The sequence below is a fragment of the Pan paniscus genome, chromosome 23, assembly GCF_029289425.2.
Source record: "Pan paniscus chromosome 23, NHGRI_mPanPan1-v2.0_pri, whole genome shotgun sequence".
Taxonomy (NCBI): Eukaryota; Metazoa; Chordata; class Mammalia; order Primates; family Hominidae; genus Pan; species Pan paniscus.
In genome coordinates, this window is record NC_085927.1 from 55,222,855 (window position 1) to 55,241,134 (window position 18,280).

The 18,280-nt window shown below is 42.6% G+C and overlaps 3 protein-coding genes across 5 annotated transcripts in view; 2 read left to right on the top strand and 1 right to left on the bottom strand.

The window, feature by feature from the left end:
* FAM118A (family with sequence similarity 118 member A) overlaps nucleotides 1–12,843 on the top strand; it is a 100,445-nt gene extending 87,602 nt beyond the window's left edge. Inside the window, exon 11 of the mRNA XM_063603145.1 lies at nucleotides 12,540–12,843. Within this exon, the coding sequence (XP_063459215.1) occupies nucleotides 12,540–12,715 (176 nt within the window). The 3' untranslated portion in view covers nucleotides 12,716–12,843. The remainder of the gene's footprint in view (nucleotides 1–12,539) is intronic.
* Nucleotides 1–16,352, bottom strand: part of SMC1B (structural maintenance of chromosomes 1B) — a 70,099-nt gene extending 53,747 nt beyond the window's left edge. The window contains exons 1-6 of the mRNA XM_003812389.6: nucleotides 16,179–16,352; nucleotides 11,396–11,584; nucleotides 9,431–9,543; nucleotides 9,138–9,341; nucleotides 5,016–5,254; nucleotides 1,774–2,032 (exon numbers count right to left, since the gene is read on the bottom strand). Coding sequence (XP_003812437.3) covers nucleotides 1,774–2,032; nucleotides 5,016–5,254; nucleotides 9,138–9,341; nucleotides 9,431–9,543; nucleotides 11,396–11,584; nucleotides 16,179–16,287 — 1,113 coding nt within the window. The 5' untranslated portion in view covers nucleotides 16,288–16,352. The remainder of the gene's footprint in view (nucleotides 1–1,773; nucleotides 2,033–5,015; nucleotides 5,255–9,137; nucleotides 9,342–9,430; nucleotides 9,544–11,395; nucleotides 11,585–16,178) is intronic.
* Nucleotides 12,697–18,280, top strand: part of RIBC2 (RIB43A domain with coiled-coils 2) — a 52,800-nt gene continuing 47,216 nt past the window's right edge. For 2 of the 3 annotated variants that reach the window (XM_034949132.3, XM_003812388.5), the window contains exons 1-2: nucleotides 16,388–16,735; nucleotides 17,042–17,123. In XM_034949132.3, the coding sequence (XP_034805023.1) occupies nucleotides 16,607–16,735; nucleotides 17,042–17,123 (211 nt within the window). In that variant the 5' untranslated portion in view covers nucleotides 16,388–16,606. Of the gene's footprint in view, nucleotides 12,752–16,387; nucleotides 16,736–17,041; nucleotides 17,124–18,280 lie in introns of those variants that run through there. The other variant, XM_063603150.1, reaches the window with a different exon arrangement.

The following is an 18,280-nucleotide window of genomic DNA, read 5'->3' on the forward strand; positions in this document are numbered from 1 at the left end:
AGCCTAGGCAACACAGTGTGACCTCATCTCTACAAAAAATTTAAAAATTAGACAGGTGTGGTAGCATGCGCCTGTAGACGGGAGGATCAATTGAGCCCAGGAGTGACACTGCAGTGAACTATGATTGATAGTAGCAGGAGACAGACAAATCCTAGACAGACAGGGGTGGGTCCCCAGTGAAACCTGACCTTCAAGCCAAAGACAGTTTAAAGCCTAGCTACAAGTGCTGGGTAAATCCACAGACAAGACTGAGAAACTCTCTTGCTGTTTGGTGTGCTTACCTCTGATTGATCCCTACCCTTCACCTATTTTACATACACCTACCCTTCCCTAATTGGTTTTTCACATTGTTGTACCCACTTTAGGGTGGTGCCATTGTTTTAGCCTTTTTTTGCATACTCACAAACCAATCAGCACACATTCCTCCATTCTGAGTCCATAAAAGCCCCAGACCCAGCTACACTGGGGGAGAAACCACCTGACTTCAGGTAGTGGATGACCTCTTGCATCCCCTCTCTGCTGAGAGCTGTTTCATAGCTCAATAAAATTCTTCTTTGCCTTCCTCACTCTTAGATTGCCAGTGTAGCTTCATTCTTCTTAGACACAGGACAAGAACTGAGGACCCACTGAACGTGGGTACACAGAAGGCTGAAACACTGTGGCCCTCTGCCCTCTGCTGGCAGAGGGCAGCTGCCCCACATGACAGGAAGCAGTGGTGGGGCCGAGCAAGCCCTGGAGCTGAGGGCCAGAGTGGGTCAAGAGGCTGACAGAGCTGTTAACATGCCTTCGGACGTGCATCCTTCAGGCTGCAGACAGGACTAAAGAGCTGATTAGCACACTGTAACACCCCCTCTGGGGCTTTGGGGTCACGAGCACCCTTGCCTGGGTGCCACTGTGTTCCCCTCATCTGGGCGCCAGAGCCCACTGTGGAAGTGGCTTGCAACACACCTGGTCCAGCTCCAAGCACCACATGAAGCCTGCTTCTGTGCCGGTACTTGGAACAGCTGGCTGGAAACTAAACTTGCTCGCTCACACACCCTCTTCTGCTGGGGGCTGAGTGAGCAGTCATGGCAGCTGTGAGATTCACGCCAGAGTGCAGGCCAGGTGCGGCCTGGCAGGCTGACAGGGTGTCTCCTGCAGTGAACATGGGACCAAGCAAGGCCTGGGCAAGGGCGTCACCAACTGAGGGTCTCTGGCTGACAAAGTGACTGAGAAAAATCCTGCATCGGCCGGGCATGGTGGCTCACGCCTGTAATCCCCGTACTTTGGGAGGCCAAGGCAGGCGGATCACCAGAGGTCGGGAGTTTGAGACCAGCCTGACCAACATGGAGAAACCCCGTCTCTACTAAAAATACAAAATTAGCCAGGCATGGTGGCGCATGCCTGTAATCCCAGCTACTCAGGAGGCTGAGGCAGGAGAATCGCTTGAACCCATAAGGCGGAGGTTGCAGTGAGCCAAGACCACACCATTACACTCCAACCTGGGCAATAAGAGCGAAACTCCATCTCAAAAACAAACAAAAAAAATCCTGCATCATGATTATGCCACTGCACTCCAGCCTGAGTGACAGAGCGAGACCCTCTCTCTACAAAATTAAAATTAAAAATAAATAAATCTAGTTCTGTATACAGGCTGAAAAATTTAAATCCCCACAATTTACATTGAGGATAATCTCTTAAAATATCAGAGAGGTCATCTTTTAAATTTTTTTCTAATTCAAAGAAGCTGAAATAATAGAAACATAAAATTTCCCCTAAGTTGTCCTTTTTTACCTGACTGGCTTCCAGTTCAATGTCTCGCTTTTTATGTAAAATTTCTTCCTCAATCTGCTTTTCAAAACTTCTCCATGCAGCATCTAAATCAGCCAGCTCTGTCTCCAGGGCTTTTATATCATCTTCCTGTTTAGAACATTGTTTTTCGCTGTCCTTTATTGATTTCTTAGCCACATCTAATTTCTTAAGGTGGTGAGAAGTGTTTTCTTTGGCTTTAATGTACTGAGGCCTCTTCTGATTTAAAAGGGTTTCAACCGATCTGAAAAGGGAAAAATGTTTGCTTTAAAGAAAATTTCATTTCTTTAATATATAAAGGGAAGAAGTTGTTTTGATCAAACCACTTTAAAAAAGAAATCCTAAAAATCAACTTTCAGAGACTGTAAGCAGATCAATGGTTGCCAAAGGTTGAGCAAGATCAGGGGGAGGGATGAATAAAGCACACGGTCACTTTTGAGAGTGGTACTGTAGTGGTAGACACTTGACACTATGAATTTGCCAAAACCTGTATTACTTTACAGCACCAAGGATGAACCTTAATGTAAGCAAATTAAAAAAGAATCACTCAGGAGGCCAAGGGATCCTAGATGGAATGTAGAATGCAATAAAAAATCTAACTTTATTATAAATATAGAAACAGCCTTACTGAAGGGGTGGAAGGAAAACATGCTGACCTAATTCTAGAAATGAGTGGAGTCTGTAAGACTAAAAACAAAAGAATTGTACATAAGTACTATACTGTAGTTACAAAGATGCTTTCCATGGGGGTACGGGTTAACAATTCTGACGCTATTACACGTGATTACTGGAAATGCACAATTAAGCAAATGGATGGCAGATGGTAGAAGCCAGATTTCCCATTGTTGAAGTGGGAGGTTACAGATAAGCAAGAGAAGGCTAGAATGATTAATGTGGTAATGGCTTAGAATTGGGAGACATCAATATGAACTCATGCTTAGCTTAATATAGATGGTCACATATGGAAATATTTATAGCTATGTGTATAAATAGTATACACAGGTATTTCCTAGTTCCAACAGCTGAGAAAGCCTAGAAGCAAGGACACTCCAGTAGCAACGAACACACCTACCACCTAGATGTTGGTTCCTAATACAGTTCTCCGATAAAAGGAACCAGGGTTCCTTGGAGAGCCTGGGGCAGGCTCATACAAGCTGGGGCAAGCTGATGCTTGGACTGGCTTATACAAGATGACAGTAGAAGATACTTATCTTCTAGAAAGTAAAGAAGAGCTCCAAAAAAAAATCACAGTAATGAGAATATTTCAAAGGGACACAGGAGCCAACTCAAAGAGTTCTCAGTGGCCACAGCAGGAACAATCTAAGCAACAAAATCAACAATGTAATATTGGATTATAACTCTAAATGTAAAATATCCATAAATCTATACTGATGTAAACAAATAACAATTAATTTAATTTTAAAATAATTAAGTAGAGACAAATCTGTGCAGAATTCCAAAAAAATCATGTAGATACTTTGCCCTCAAGGTAAAACATAACTCTCCTTACTCCTTAAGTGTGGGCTAAGCATAGTGACTTCCTCTCAAAGATTATAGTATGAAAAGGGAGAAAAAATAAGCTCACAGAGGAGAAACATGACAAACACTCCTTCAGTCAGGTGATCAAGGTCAACATCAACAGTGATACCATGTTGATATGACATATGATATAGTACATGATAAATGTCATGTAACATATATAATACACTGACACTCTGATAGAATATAATGAGAAGGACATTTTACTTCTGTGGGCTTCCTCCCCACAGTCTGTATCTTCAGTCTAATTATGAGAAAACCATCAGACAAATCCGGATTGAAAGATGTTCTATAAAAATACTGACCAATATTCCTCAAAATTGTCAAGTTCATCAAAAACAAGAACTGTCACAGCCAAAAGGTGCCTAAGGAGACATATAACTAAATGTAATATGGTATTCTGGATCATAAAAAGGACATTAGGCAAAAGCTGAGAAAATATGTATAAAGTATGGACTTTAGTTAATGTATCAATATTAGTTTATTAATTCTGACAATGTATCATAATAATGTAAGATGTTAATAATAGGAGAAACTGAGTGTTGGGAATATGGGACTGATACAGGAGCTAAAAATAAATTATTTAGGCAGATAGTGAAGGTTAAGAGAGTCCTCAGCAGAGCTTCCCTTTTAACGAAAAGCAGCCCCAAAATCATTTCTTTTCTAACAAAGAGGAGCCTGAAAAATTAGGCTACAAACGGGGTACATAAGCAAGATGGAAGCTTGCAAGAGTGAATGCCGGCAGCTGAGCCAATAGAAAAGGGGTACTCAGAAGCCAGCTATGTTCAACATGAAGGCTCCATCTTCCCTTTTCTTTGTCACCACGTGTACAGTAGAAAAGCTGGCAAACATGGCGCCAGCCAGGTACAGAATCTGCATAATAAAAAATTAGGGTGGGGTGGCCAGCTTCTTTGTGCACTATGCAAATGGCACATCTAGTCCTAAGCAGTTCTTCACGTGCTATGCAAATGGAATACCTGATCTGACCAACCCTTCATGCCCTAAATCAGACACCGCCTCCTCAAGCTCATCTATAAAACCGCCTGTACTTCACTGTGGACCAGAAGACCCAATTGGGAGCCCCTCTCTCTGCATGAGAAAGCTTTTCTCTTTCTTTCACCTATTAAACCGACTCTTAACCTCACTCCTTGTGTGTCTGCGTCCTTGATTTCCTTGCTGTGAGGCAATGAACCTCGGGTATTACCCCAGACAAACACCACCACTTCAGGACCATTCTACACTACCTTTTTTTTTTTTGAGACGGAGTCTCACGCTGTTGCCCAGCCTGGAGTGCAGTGGCGTGATCTCGGCTCACTGCAAGCTCCACCTCCCAGGTTCATGCCATTCTCCTGCCTCAGCCTCCCGAGTAGGTGGGACTACAGGTGCCTGCCACCATGCCCAGCTAATTTTTTGTATTTTTAGTAGAGACGGGGTTTCACCGTGTTAGCCAGGATGGTCTCGCTCTCCTTACCTCGTGATCCACCTGCCTCAGCCTCCCAAAGTGCTGGGATTACAGGCATGAGCCACCACACCTGGCCTATACTATCTTTATAATTTTTCTGTATATCTAAAAGTATTCCAAAGTAAAAAGCTTATTTTTAAAATCAATTTTCAAAGTGTCACTTATATTATTCCCTCTATCAAGCTACATATAACCCAACTGTTAATATCTACTTTTAAAAACTCACTTTATTTCTTTTTCTGTTTGTTGTAGTTGTCTAGTTAGCATTCCATGTTCCTTTTTCCTGGCTTTAACTATGTTTTCATGATGAGACAAAGACTCTCTTTTGACACTCAAATCCCTATTCACATGCTCTAACTTGGTGTTCAGGAGATGAATCTTTTTCTCATTATGGTATAGTTGAAAAAGCTGCAGTTGTATCTTGTTCATTTTCAGTTCTTCAAGGAGACTCTGGTAACGATCTGCCTATAAAAGAGTATAATTCAACAGCAGTTAAAAGGGAGTATATTTAAGTTGGCCTTTCATAAACTCAACTACTATACCAACAAATTAACTAATGAATGTTTATTTATTAGGACATAATGTTCTTGCCAAAAGTAGCATAATTTGGCGAGGGTTTCTGAATATACTTTTTAAATAACCCAATACACCAGCAAATGATTTTGTGTTCTTGCGCTCAGTGGTATGACGATGAGAACAACGAAGTGGCATGCATTAGCCTGGGTCCCTTTTGTCTGGACCTGTGAGTTTCACAACTCAATCAGTATTTCTGGCATCAGCTTCCTCCTTTGTAAACTGAAAGAAGAGTGTGATATGACTTATAAAGTGCTAGTAACTTTAAATTCAATGACTCCAGGAAAAATTCCTACTACAGGAAGTAGTTTTTCTACCGATAAAACAGGACTCTTACAGTGCTAAATTATGTGTGAAAAATAATAATTTCCTTAACATTTGTGCTATTAAAAAATAAAGGAACAGGCTACCTCAAGAGGAGCTCCTAATCAATATTGGAAGTATTCAAAGTAAAAGGCTATCCACTAGGATGTTGTAAAAAACAATTAGGAAGTTGTTTCGTTCTAACTGTCCTTAAAATGTTTAAATTTTGCAGTTCAGTATATTGTGATTATTATAGTCTGACTTCCACTGCTGCCACTCCTTTCCACTAACAAAACCAAGGACATGTATACATATTAGAAAACATGAAGACACAGAGAAACATCACTAATAAGAAACATCCACTTTTCATTTACTTCTTCAAATATGTATTGAGTATCTACTATGTGCCAGGCACTGGTCTATGCATTGAGAATATAGCAGAAAATAAGACAGACTATCCCTGATCCTGTTTGTTTGTTTGTTTGTTTGAGACAGAGTTTTGCTCTCTCACCCAGGCTGGAATGCAATGGCACGATCACAGCTCACTGTAGCCTCGACCTCCTGGGCCCAGGAGATCCTTCTGTGTCAGCCTCCTGAGTGGCTGGAAAGACAGGCGTGTGCCACCACACCAGGAAAAGTTTTTTATTTTTATTTTTGTAGAGATGAGGTCTCACTATGTTGCCCAGGCTAGTCTCGAAATCCTGGGCTCAAGGGATGCTCCCACCTTGGCCTCCCAAAGTATTGGGATTAAAGATGTGAGCCACCATACCCAGCCCAACCCTGCTCTTGTGCAATTTATATTACAGTTATTCTAATGGGGAGAAGAGAGGAAGAAAAGTCAGAGAATAAACACGAGGACTAAACTCTGATCTTTTTTCTTCTCTTGCCCAAATTTCTATCTAAGGAGCCTGGGGAGTCTGCTCTACAAAGTTTCATCAGAGGGGGTTTTTTGTTTGTTTGTTTGTTTGTTTTGAGACAGAGTCTCACTCTGTCGCCCAGGCTAAAGTGCAGTGGTGCGATTTCGGCTCACTGCAACCTCTGCCTCTTAGCTTCAAGTGATTCTCCTGCCTCAGCCTCCTGAGTAGCTGGGATTACAGGCATGTGCCACCACGCCCAGCTAATTTTTGTATTTTTAGTAAAGACAGGGTTTCTCCATGTTGGCCAGGCTGGTCTCAAACTCCTGACCTCAAGTAATCCACCTGCCTCGGTCTCCCAAAGTGTTGGGATTATAGGCATGAGGCGCCATGCCTGGCCAGAGGGGTTTTATTCAACCCTCTATCATATAGCTTACTTTCCAACCTGATGCTGGCATAGTATCACATGACAGATAAGGAAGGAAATTAAAATATTTTAACTGCAAATATGTTTCTTTGCCATATCTTGAAATAGCCGTGCAAAGTTGTCTCTTGTGGGGAAAAAAATCTACATTCTGTAGAGAATCCCCTTTCCCTTTTCCAAACCTTTTTTCCTGAACCAGGAGACAACCAACTAAGAGTCCGATACCTTTTTAAGTCTGATAAGAAACATTTACAATGTATTCTCTCTGAAGCCTGCTACCTGGAGGCTTCCTGTGCATAACAAGAACATTGGTCTCTACAATCCGTTATCTTAATCCAGACATTTCCTTTCTATTGATTCCAGGTCTTTAGCTAAAACTCTTTCAATCAATTGCCAATCAGAAAATCTTTGAATCCACCTATAACCTGGAAGCCCTGGCTCCCCCTCCTTTCCAGAATGAAGCAACATACATCTTACAAGTATTGACTGATGTCTTATGTCCCCCTAAAATGTATAAAACCTAGCTGTGGCCCAACCACCTTGGGCACATGTTCTCAGGATCTCCTTAGAGCTGTGTCACAGGCCATGGTCACTCATATTTGGCACAGAATAAATCTCTTCAAATATTTTACAGAGTTTGACTCTTTGTTGACAGACAAGCAAACAAATAATAAACAAGATAATTTTATACAGCAATAAACGCTACAAAAGAAACAAAATAGGGTAATGTGCTAGTACAAGGGAGGGGGTGCTAATTTAGATTGGAGGAATGAACAGTAAATGCCTACCTGAGAAAATGGCTTTTTAATAAAAACATGAATGAGAGACTACCGGGTATGTAAAATCAGGCATACAGCTATCTAGGCAGAGGAAATAGCAAAAGCCCCAGAATAGAAAGGAGTTTGGTGTGTTCAACACATAATAAAGGTCAAGGTGGTAGCAAAGCATAGGAAGTTAAGGCTCAAGAGGTAAACAGAGACAAGGCTAGTACGCCTTATAAGAGACAAGATTCTTGGCCAGGCGCGGTGGCTCACGCCTGTAATCCCAGCACTTTGGGAGGCCGAGGCAGGCAGATCACGAGGTCAGGAGAATGAGACCACGGTGAAACCCCGTCTCTACTAAAAATACAAAAAAAAATTAGCCAGGAACGGTGGCGGGCACCTGTAGTCCCAGCTACTCGGGAGGCTGAGGCAGGAGAATGGCGTGAACCCAGGAGGCGGAGCTTGCAGTGAGCCAAGATCATGCCACTGCACTCCAGCCTGGGGAAAAAAAAAAAGAGACAAGATTCTCAGTGCAGTGAGAAGCACTGCACTGGAAGGTTTTATGCATGGAAAGTTAGGATCTGATTTGAGTTTCAAAAATATCACTTTAACTACAACTGAAGATAAGGTACTATATTAGGCATTGTGAAGGGGCCCAAGAAATGTACAGAAGTACATTTGCATGTAATGTGGTCATGGCCTCCTAGGAGGTTCCCAAGACCCTTTTAGGGAGTCCCTGAAAACAAAATTATTTTCATAATAATACTAAGACTTTGTCTATTTCAATGTGTCGATACTTGCACTAACAGTGTGGACAAAATTGCTAGGCCTTAGCATAAGTAAGATTTAACACAGAAGTGTTTATGAGAATCCAGCTGTCTTTTATCAAGCTAGACATTAAGGAAATTATAAAAGTGGTAAAACAATGTCTCTCTTCTAATTGGTTGTGGAAAATACAGTTATCTTTCATAAAAATGCTATTTATATTAACATGTAATGAGTTTATTGCTATTTTTACAGGGATCATTAAAATATTTTTTAAATTTCCAGTGTTAATTTCACATACAATAAACATTAATAGATATAACCCATATGAACAAAAACTCTTTGGGGTCCTCAATAATTTTTAAGAGCATAAGGGGTTTAATATCCAAACATCTGAGAGCCTTTGCCACATAAGACATAAACCCCTCAAGCTTGTTTTTAGTTGGGAAAATCAGACATTTTTCTAGTTCAGGCTGTCCTGCCTATTCGGAAAGAAAAACCCAAATAGTGGGAAATATATCAAAAAGTTTATCTTAATGAATATTGGGCTTTAATTGTCTTATACTATTAAATTAATCTTCTTGGTAAGCCCAAGCCCATACCTAGTGATTCTAACATAGAAAGTTTTATATCCAACAACTAATGGTTACATCTTCATGACATCTTACCTCTTCCTTCTCTAATTTTGCTTGTCTGCGCTCTGCCGCTATATTTTTTTTCTTATTAAAATTAAACTGTGCATCCTCTTCGGCTTTTTGTAACTTTCTTTTCTTTTCTTCGTATTCTCCTATAAGCTCTCCTGAAGAGCTGATTTCCTCAAAAAACTGGGTCCTTTCTTTGGGTTTCTTCACTGAAATTGACTCTACAGTTCCCTTTTAAAAACAGTAATGCACATCAACATATAAAATATAGTGATGTATTTTCAAAACTCTGAATCAAATAAACTACTATAGCTACTTACCTGAAAAACCAAACAATTTTGTGCTTTGACTATTATGCCTATCTTTTCCAACTCTGCAATGTAAACAGAACGACTCACAAGATTATCATTAAAGCGAAATTCTGAGCATCCCCCTAAAATAAAAAAATAAACCCTGTTTAAAAATATATAAATACCAGATATACCTCAAAATCCACCGAAAGTTTAATAAAATTATTTTTCTTATTGAAATGGCCAGTTATATAATAATATACATGGGAATAAATGCATTTAATGAGTCAACAAATATTGAGTGTCTATTACATGTCAAGGTCTCTTTTACAGTGGCGAACAAAACACATGAAAGTCTCTTATCTGAAGAGCATATATCCTAGTCAGGATGTAAAAGGAAAATAAATCTCAGAACCCCTAACTCACTAAGCCAAAGGGAAAAGTCAACCTGGGAACTAGGTCATGCAAACTTGCCTCCTATTTTGTTACTAAATAAGGTAGCTGTAAAGATTAAAAAACAACAACAACAGCAACAAAAACTGCATGCCTCCCTCACAATTTACCCACAGGGAAATTCCTTGTGGGCCCCAAGATCTTTACCCTAAAACAGTTCTGTTGAATTTCAACCTGACAATATAAATTGATAGCTTATCTTCACATGTACAGGACAAAGGACAGAACTCAAAGTCATCCCTCTGCTCACCTGAGATAAATGCATATCTGATTGTCTCGTCTGCCCTATCTTTATCTTTTTTTTTTCTGAGGCAGGGTCTTGCTCTGTTGACCAGGTTGGAGTGCAGTGGCGCAATCTTGGCTCACTGTATCCTAGACCTCCCGGACTCAAGTCATCTTCCCACCTCAGCCTCCTAAGTACTGGGACTATAGGCTCACGCTACCACACACAGCTAATTGTTTGTAGAGACAGGGTCTCACCATGTTGCCCAGGCTGGTCTCAAACTCCCGAGTTCAAGCAATCGTCCTGCTGTGGCCTCCCAAAGTGCTGGGATCACAGGCATGAGCCCCATGCCCAGCCTATATTATCTTATATAAAAATGCAGATTCACTGAGCTAGCCTAATGCAGAAGTGACTATGCCTCTACCCCTGTCACATGTGAACAATTGATCAAAGGCTCAAAAGAATGCAACCACTGGTCTCTTATCTATCCACACCTTTAAAAAAAATTTCTTCCTCTTTCCCAAATCCCCGCTCTTTTCCCGTAAATGTATATACACACACACACACAAATTCAAACATTTCACTCAAGTTGCTTTTTGGTGGTAGAAAAAACTGTCTATAATAAAGCCAAAAATATGCATACAATTTGTTCATCACTAAGAAAAACTGATAAACATAAAGAACCTCAAGAATAAATTTTATGATTTCTCTGTCTTCAAGGTACTCCTTCCTTCATCTTATTATTATTTTTTTGAGATGGAGTCTTGATCTGTCGCCTAGGCTGGAGGGCAGTGGCGCAATCTCGGCTCACTGCAAGCTCTGCCTCCCGGGTTCATGCCATTCTCCTGCCTCAGCCTCCCGAGTAGCTGGGACTACAGGTGCCCGCCACCTCGCCCAGGTAATTTTTTGTATTTTTAGTAGAGACGGGGTTTCATCGTGTTAGCCAGGATGGTCTCAATCACCTGACCTCGTGATCCGCCCGCCTCGGCCTCCCAAAGTGCTGGGATTACAGGCGTGAGCCACCATACCCGACCCTCCCTCCTTCATCTTAACTAAATATCCAGATTTTAAAATGTTATTTGACAGTAGGGGGATTTGAACAATTATGTCAGTTAAGGAAAAGCAGACATAATTGGAGAAATATGTGGCGAATCAAACAGGTTCTGTTACTTGCTTCTGAGATATGCTATGCAAGAGAAAAAAGAACTCTAGTTCATTACACCAGTAGAATAATAAACCATACCCTCCAAAGAAAGAAAAAATGGGCAATCTTACTTGACTCTTGAAAAATAAAATGAAAAAAAATTATAAAAAAATACCTCGGATAATCCTTGCAAATGTTTTCTCTTCGCCACTTTCCTCCACATATATAATTTTTACACTTGCAGAAGAAGAAATAGGTTTTCCAATATGTGCTCCATGAATGAGTTCTTGAATATTTTTCACTCTTAAATTAGCTATTTTCTCTCCCATTACAAAACTAAGTGCATCCATTACATTAGATTTTCCTGGGGAAGAAAAGAGATAAAACATTATTCATTCTTAATGATAAAAAGCCCTACCCAGAGCTGAAGAAATCAGGCCACCAATCGAAGTGAAATATAGCCAAAAGACATGTCCTTTTTAATCAATGTTCAAAATGCATGACTGAAATATTTGATGTAGATAACTCATTTCTTCTATGCATCTATTGTAGACTATTAAGAGGTCTAAATTTAAGGACTGAAATACACCTATCTAAATCCCAGCTCTCTTCCATTGTTAGGTATCACACCATGGCAAATCATTTAACTTCACTGAGTTTCAATTATCCTCATTTTATAAATATGGAAACTACCTAAAGCATTGGTGCAGCACCAAATCCTCTTATACTCTAAAAAAGAGAGGCTAAGGCTGGACGCGGTGGCTCACGCCTATAATCCTAGCACTTTGGCAGGCCAAGGTGAGCAGAACACCTGAGGTCAAGAATTCGAGACTAGCCTGGCCAACACGGTGAAGCCCCCTCTCTACCAAAAAATATAAAAAATAGCCGAGCTTGGTGGCACGCACCTGTAGTCCCAGCTACTCAGGAAGCTGAGGCAAGAGAATTGCTTGAACCTAGGAGGCGGTGGTTGCAGTGAGCCGAGATTGCACCACTGCACTCCAGCCTGGGCAACGAGGAGAGACTCCAACTCTAAATAAATAAATAAATAAATAAATGACACAAGAGAAGCTAACTAAATCCAGGATCAAGGGCTAGATTAAAATTGTTTGATTGGTATGAGATGGTGCTACAGAAAATTTATATAGCAGGCTTGATACTGTTATCTTTTGAAAGTCCTACTTACAAGGTTGGCTGGCTTACAGGGATTTGGATTTGGATGTTGGGAGGGTTTCTAACATTCCCTATTAAGAATGGCTCACAGTGCCTAAACTATCTGTACAAACAATATGATTTAATCTGAACATATGCTTTCTTTCTAGGATTCTGGAATATTATTTTATATTTTCTTTTGAGGAAGGTCTGGCCTAAGAAGATTCTGGAACTTGGGTACATGATAGGCAAACGGTGCCTATGTGACAATCTCCCGATAAAAACGCTGCACATTGAGTCTTTAGTGAGGTTCCCTGGTGGGCAACATTTCACATGTGTGAACTAGCTGCTGGAGGAATGAAGCACTGAGTGACACCAATGGGTAAGGACTTGGAATCTTGCAACTGGTTTCCTAAGACTTTGCCTCATATACCCTTTCCTTTTGCTGAGTTCGCTTTGTATTTTTTCACTGTAATAAATAATAGTATTGAGTCAAACTATATGTAGAATCCTGTGAGTTTTCCCAACAAATTACTGAACCTAAGGGTAGTTGTGGGCATTCCTAACCCCAATGTTAAATCTGTTACCCAATCATTGGCCCATAATTTTCTCTAAGACAATTTCCAAGGTGCAATGTCAATGCAGCTGTCACCATCACTATTATTTCTCCTTTTCACATCCCTTCCCCTATATCCACAAAGCAGTTTAAATTTTCAGGCTGGGCACAGCAGCTCACACCTGTAATCCCAGTACTTTGGGAGGCCGAGGCAGGAAGATCACCCGAGGTCAGGGGTTCAAGACCAGCCTGACCAACATGGTGAAACCCCGTGTCTACTAAGATACAAAAAATTAGCCAGCTGTGGTGGCGTGCGCCTGTAATCCCAGCTACTCGGGAGGCTGAGGCAGGAGAATCACTTGGATCCAGAAGGCAGAGGTTGCAGTGAGCTGATATTACACCACTGTACTCCAGCCTGGGCAAGAGAGCAAGACTCCATCTCAAGACAAAAGAAATAATTAATTAATTTTCAATGCCAAAACTAGGAAAGTTTTGTTTGACATAAACAAAGCAAAGGAATACTATCAGCCACCGGAAATATGGCTTAGTTTTAGAGGTTTAGGGTCTTTCTAAAAAGAACTAGAAATAAATTGCTGCAAATTTATTTAGCTGAGTCTCAGTCAACTAACAGGTATGAAACGGCTTTTTTGGGTTAATGGATAATCTGCACATTGAGGGCTATTGTAAGACAGTGCATATGGACAAGATAAACATTCACTGAATTAAATTATTAAGTAATTTAAGTATTAAGTAACAAAACTAAACATAAACTTTTAAAATCAATAAGTCAATCCTTATTTAAATCTGCCTAAAATAAATACCTCTCATCCAAATCCATTTATTCCATTAAATTTCATTAATATTGTCCCTGCCTAATAAAGGTTATAGTCTGTCAAGAGAGTCAAGGCAGCATAACATACCACAAAGTGGCAACAACCCAAACTATCAACTGATGAATGGATAAACAAAATGTAGTATATCTATACAGTGAAATATTATTTGAAAATAAGAAGGAAATAAGTACTAATACAAGGAGTAACATAGATGAATCTGAAAAACATTATGCTAAGTGAAAGAAGTCAGACACAAAAGGCCAAATATTGTCTGATTCTATTTATACGAAATGTCCCAAATAGGTAAATCCATAGAGACAGAAAGTGAATTAGTAGATACCAGGGGCTAGGTGGAGAGGAAATAACAGGGAGTGATTGCTAATGAGTACAAGGTTTCTTTGGGGGCAATGAAAATGTTTTGGAAGTAGATGGTGATGATGGTTGCACAACTTTTGAATATACTAAAAACCACTGAATGGTGCATTTTATTTATTTATTTTTATTTATTTATTTTTGAGATGCAGTCTTGTTCTGTTGTTGCCCAGGCTGGAGTGCAATGGCGCGATCTGAGCTCACTGCAACCTCTGCCTCCCAGGTTCAAGCGATTCTCCTGCCTCAGTCCCCTGAGTAGCTGGGACTACAGGCGTGCGCCACCACGCCAGGCTTTTTTGTATTTTTAGTACAGATGGGGTTTCATCATGTTGGCCAGGCTGGTCTTGAACCCCTACCTCCAGTGATCTGCCTGCCTCAGCCTCCCAAAGTGATGGAATTACAGGTGTGGGCCACCATGCCAGGCCTTATTTTTTTGTTGAGACAGAGTCTTGCTCTGTCGCCCAGGCTGGAATGCAGTGGCACAGTCTTGGCTCACTGCAACCTCCGCCTCCCGGGTTCAAGTGATTCTCCTGCCTCAGTGTCCCAAGTAGCTGGTATTACAGGCACGTGACACCACCCCCAGCTAATTTTTGTATTTTTAGTACAGACAGGGGTTTCACTATGTTGGCCAGGCTGGTCTCTAACTCCTGACCTAAGGTGATCCGCCCGCCTCGGCCTCCCAAAGTGCTGGCATTATAGGCATGAGCCACAGCGCCCGGCCAATTTTATTTTATATTTATCTTATTTTATTTTATTTTATTTTATTTTATTTTATTTTATTTTAGAGTCGAAGTCTCGCTCTTGTTACCCAGGCTGGAGTGCGGTGGTGCTATCTTTGCTCACTGCAACCTCTGCCTCCCGGGTTCAAGCGATTCTCCTGCCTCAGCCTCCTCAGTAGCCGGGATTACAGGTGCATGTCACCACACCCGATTAATTTTTGTATTTTTAGTAGAGACAGGGCTTCACCATGTTGGTCAGGCTGGTCTCGAACTCCTGATCTCATGATCCACCCGCCTCGGCCTCCTAAAGTGCTGGAATTACAGGTGTGAGCCACGGCGCCCAGCCTTTTTTTTTTTTTTTTTTTTTTGAGACGAGAGTCGCACTGTGTTGCCAGGCTGGAGTGCAATGGCGTGACCTTGGCTCACTGCAACTTCCACCTCCCAGGTTCAAGCGATTCTCCCGCCTCAGCCTCCAGAGTAGTTGGGATTACAGGCGTGTGCCACCACACCCAGCTAATTTTGGTATTATTAGTAGAGACCTTCGCAGGTCCTCTGGCCTCTCCAGACCTCAGTTTCCCCAACTATAAAATGGGGAGAGCAGCCATGTGCCATGGCTAACCAAAGACGGTGTCGCCAGGAACTTAGCAAAAGCTCAGTAAACTGGGTCATCATCACTACATTCCTGGGTCAAAGCTCCCTTGGATCCAAATGGTGGTTCTGGCTGCTTGGACCCCATTACCTCCTCGACAGCTCCCTCTCACTTCAACTTCGGATGAGAAGGGAAAAGGGACGGGAGTGACCAGGGCCAAGGGCCAGGGCAGTCCCCGAAGCAGGAGTGAGGGCAGAGAACAGGGCCCAGGGCGGGACCGGGGCGGAGAGGAAGCGTCAGGACCCCCGGGGTGGAGGGCGAGGGTGGGCGCCCCAGGGTGGGGGGCGAGGGTTGGGAGGCCCTGAGATGAAGGGCGAGGGCCGGAGCTGAGGTGGGGTGGGGTCCCTCAAGGTGTCGGAGGAGGGTCGGGAGCCAGGAGGTGGAGGGCGAGAGCGGGGCCCGAGGCGGGGCCGAGTGGAAGGGTCAGGACCTGTGACGTGGGGCGGAGGGACAAGGGTCAGGACCCCTGAGGCGGAGGGCGAGGACCGGGGCTGAGGTGGGGTGATGGGCAGGGGCTGGGCCAGGGCCAGGCCGGGATCCAGTCGCGGTCAGGCTCCAGGACTGGAAGGGGAAGGCCGGCCAGGCGCCCGCGGCAGACGCCCACACCCCACAGACCACGTGTGGCCTGGACGCCTGGGACGGCGGAGGCGCTCCGGTGGCGCCCTGAGCTGCTCAGTTACCAGAGCCGTTGGGGCCGATGATGCAGGTGAACCTCCGGAAGGGGCCAATGACCTGGTGGCCCCGCCACGACTTGAAATTTTCCACAAGCAGCAGCTCCAGGTGGGCCATGGCGCCGCCCTCCACGCCTCACCCGCGTTATCAAGCGCCCGCGGAAAAAGCGCGGGAAGGGATTCGCCAAGTGTCGCGAGAAGAGAGCGAGACGCGGCAAGCGCGGAGCCGTTCCTTAGCAACGAGTTGTTGACATTTCCGAGACAGCGGGAGCGTCTGTACCTCTGCGGCGTCACTGGGAGCCCGAGGGAAAACTGCGCTAAAGGCTTGTCTTTCCCCTGCCCGACCGAGGGAGCCAACGTTGCCTGCGCTACAGCTTGCTTATTTTCGTCGCCTGTTCTCCTGATCCTGCGTGTTCTAAAAACCCCTTAGGCTTTCCATGGGTTCCCAGACCATGGCGGTGGCGCTGCCCAGGGACTTGCGGCAGGACGCCAACCTGGCAAAGAGGAGGCACGCGGAGCTGTGCAGGCAGAAGCGGGTCTTCAACGCCAGAAACAGGATAATTGGGGTGAAAGGGCAGGGGCCGGGACGGGGTTAGAGCGGCAGATGCGGGCGAGGGGCTGCGTGGAGGGGGAAAGGAGATGAGTTCTAGGATGAAACATCTGAGCCAGGAGGCTGCAGACGGCCTCCTGCAGGGCCAATAATGCTCCCTCTCGAGCTCGCCTGGAGTCACCAACGGTTCTCCTCCCCTGAGCCAGATTTTCTACAACTCGTTTACAGTGGGGCAGAGATTAAAAGTAATAATAAGTAGGATTGTTATTACTGAATAAAATGATCTGGCTCTAACCCTTCTCCTCTGTTTTTCCATTTATAGGGAGACACTGAAGCCTGGGATGTTCAAGTTCATGACCAGAAGATAAAAGAAGCTACTGAAAAAGCTAGACATGAAACCTTTGGTGAGCATTTCCTGAATGCTTATCTATTGGTTTAGGATTGTGTGGCTTTAGACTCCAGTCTTCCCCACCGCCCCCCTGCCCCGCCTTTTTTTTTTTTTTTTTTTAATAGAGATAGGGTCTCACTATGTTGCCCAGGCTGGTCTGGAACTCCTGCGTGCAAGTGATCCTCCCACGTCAGTCTCCCAAAGTGCTGGAACTACAGGCATGAGCCACCGTACCCAGCCCTCCTTTCTTCACATATATACAAAGTTGTCATTTTCACACTCTTCTTCCTTTTAAATTTCACAATTTCTTGTGCCCAGTTAACTTAATGCACTGATTCTTCTCTTAAAAACAGCTATTGAATTCGAATGTGGATTATAAGAAATAGATTTGAAGGGTAAATGTATGTTTTCCTTCATTTTCTTAAAAAACTGGAAAGACATACACACACACTCACTTGCTCTGCTCAAAAGTTTAAGACCGTCTATGAAGGACAGCTGTTTATACCAGACAACACATATGTCCGGGCTCACACCCTCAAGCTGACTCAGAGACAGACATGATTCAAATCATAGTATTCAAGTACCTTGAATACTGTTATTCAAGGTATTATTATTCCACTTCAAATACAACTCATTTTCCCCTATCGTGTCCAACAATTTCAACAATTGTTGAAATTTCACACTTTGAGAGGCTAAAACTAGAGGATCACTTGAGACCAGGAGCTCCAGACTTGCCTGGGCAACAAAGCGAGACCCCATCTCTACAAAAAATAAATTGAAAAAAAAAAAAAAGAAATTTCAGTGTTTTTAAACACCATAAAGATTTTTATAATAGAAAAAAAAGCAGGATACAAAATTGTACATACAATGGGCTGTTATGTTTTTAAAATATTTTAAAATGTGCTCAGAAGAAGAAGAGAGGAAATATGCCAAAATGTTAGCAGGGTAATGTTGGAGGGATAGAATTATGAGTAAACTTTATTTTCTCCTTTATACCGTTCTGTATGTTCTAAACATTTTATCTTTTTTATTAATATTTTTAGTTATGAGGTAATTCAATCTTACAAAAACAATGTGACAGGTACATATGTACCCACCATCAGACTAGATGTTAACATTTTGCCAGATTGGCTTCAGATATCTTGAGTGTTTTTTGAGAATTGTGTTTTTTAT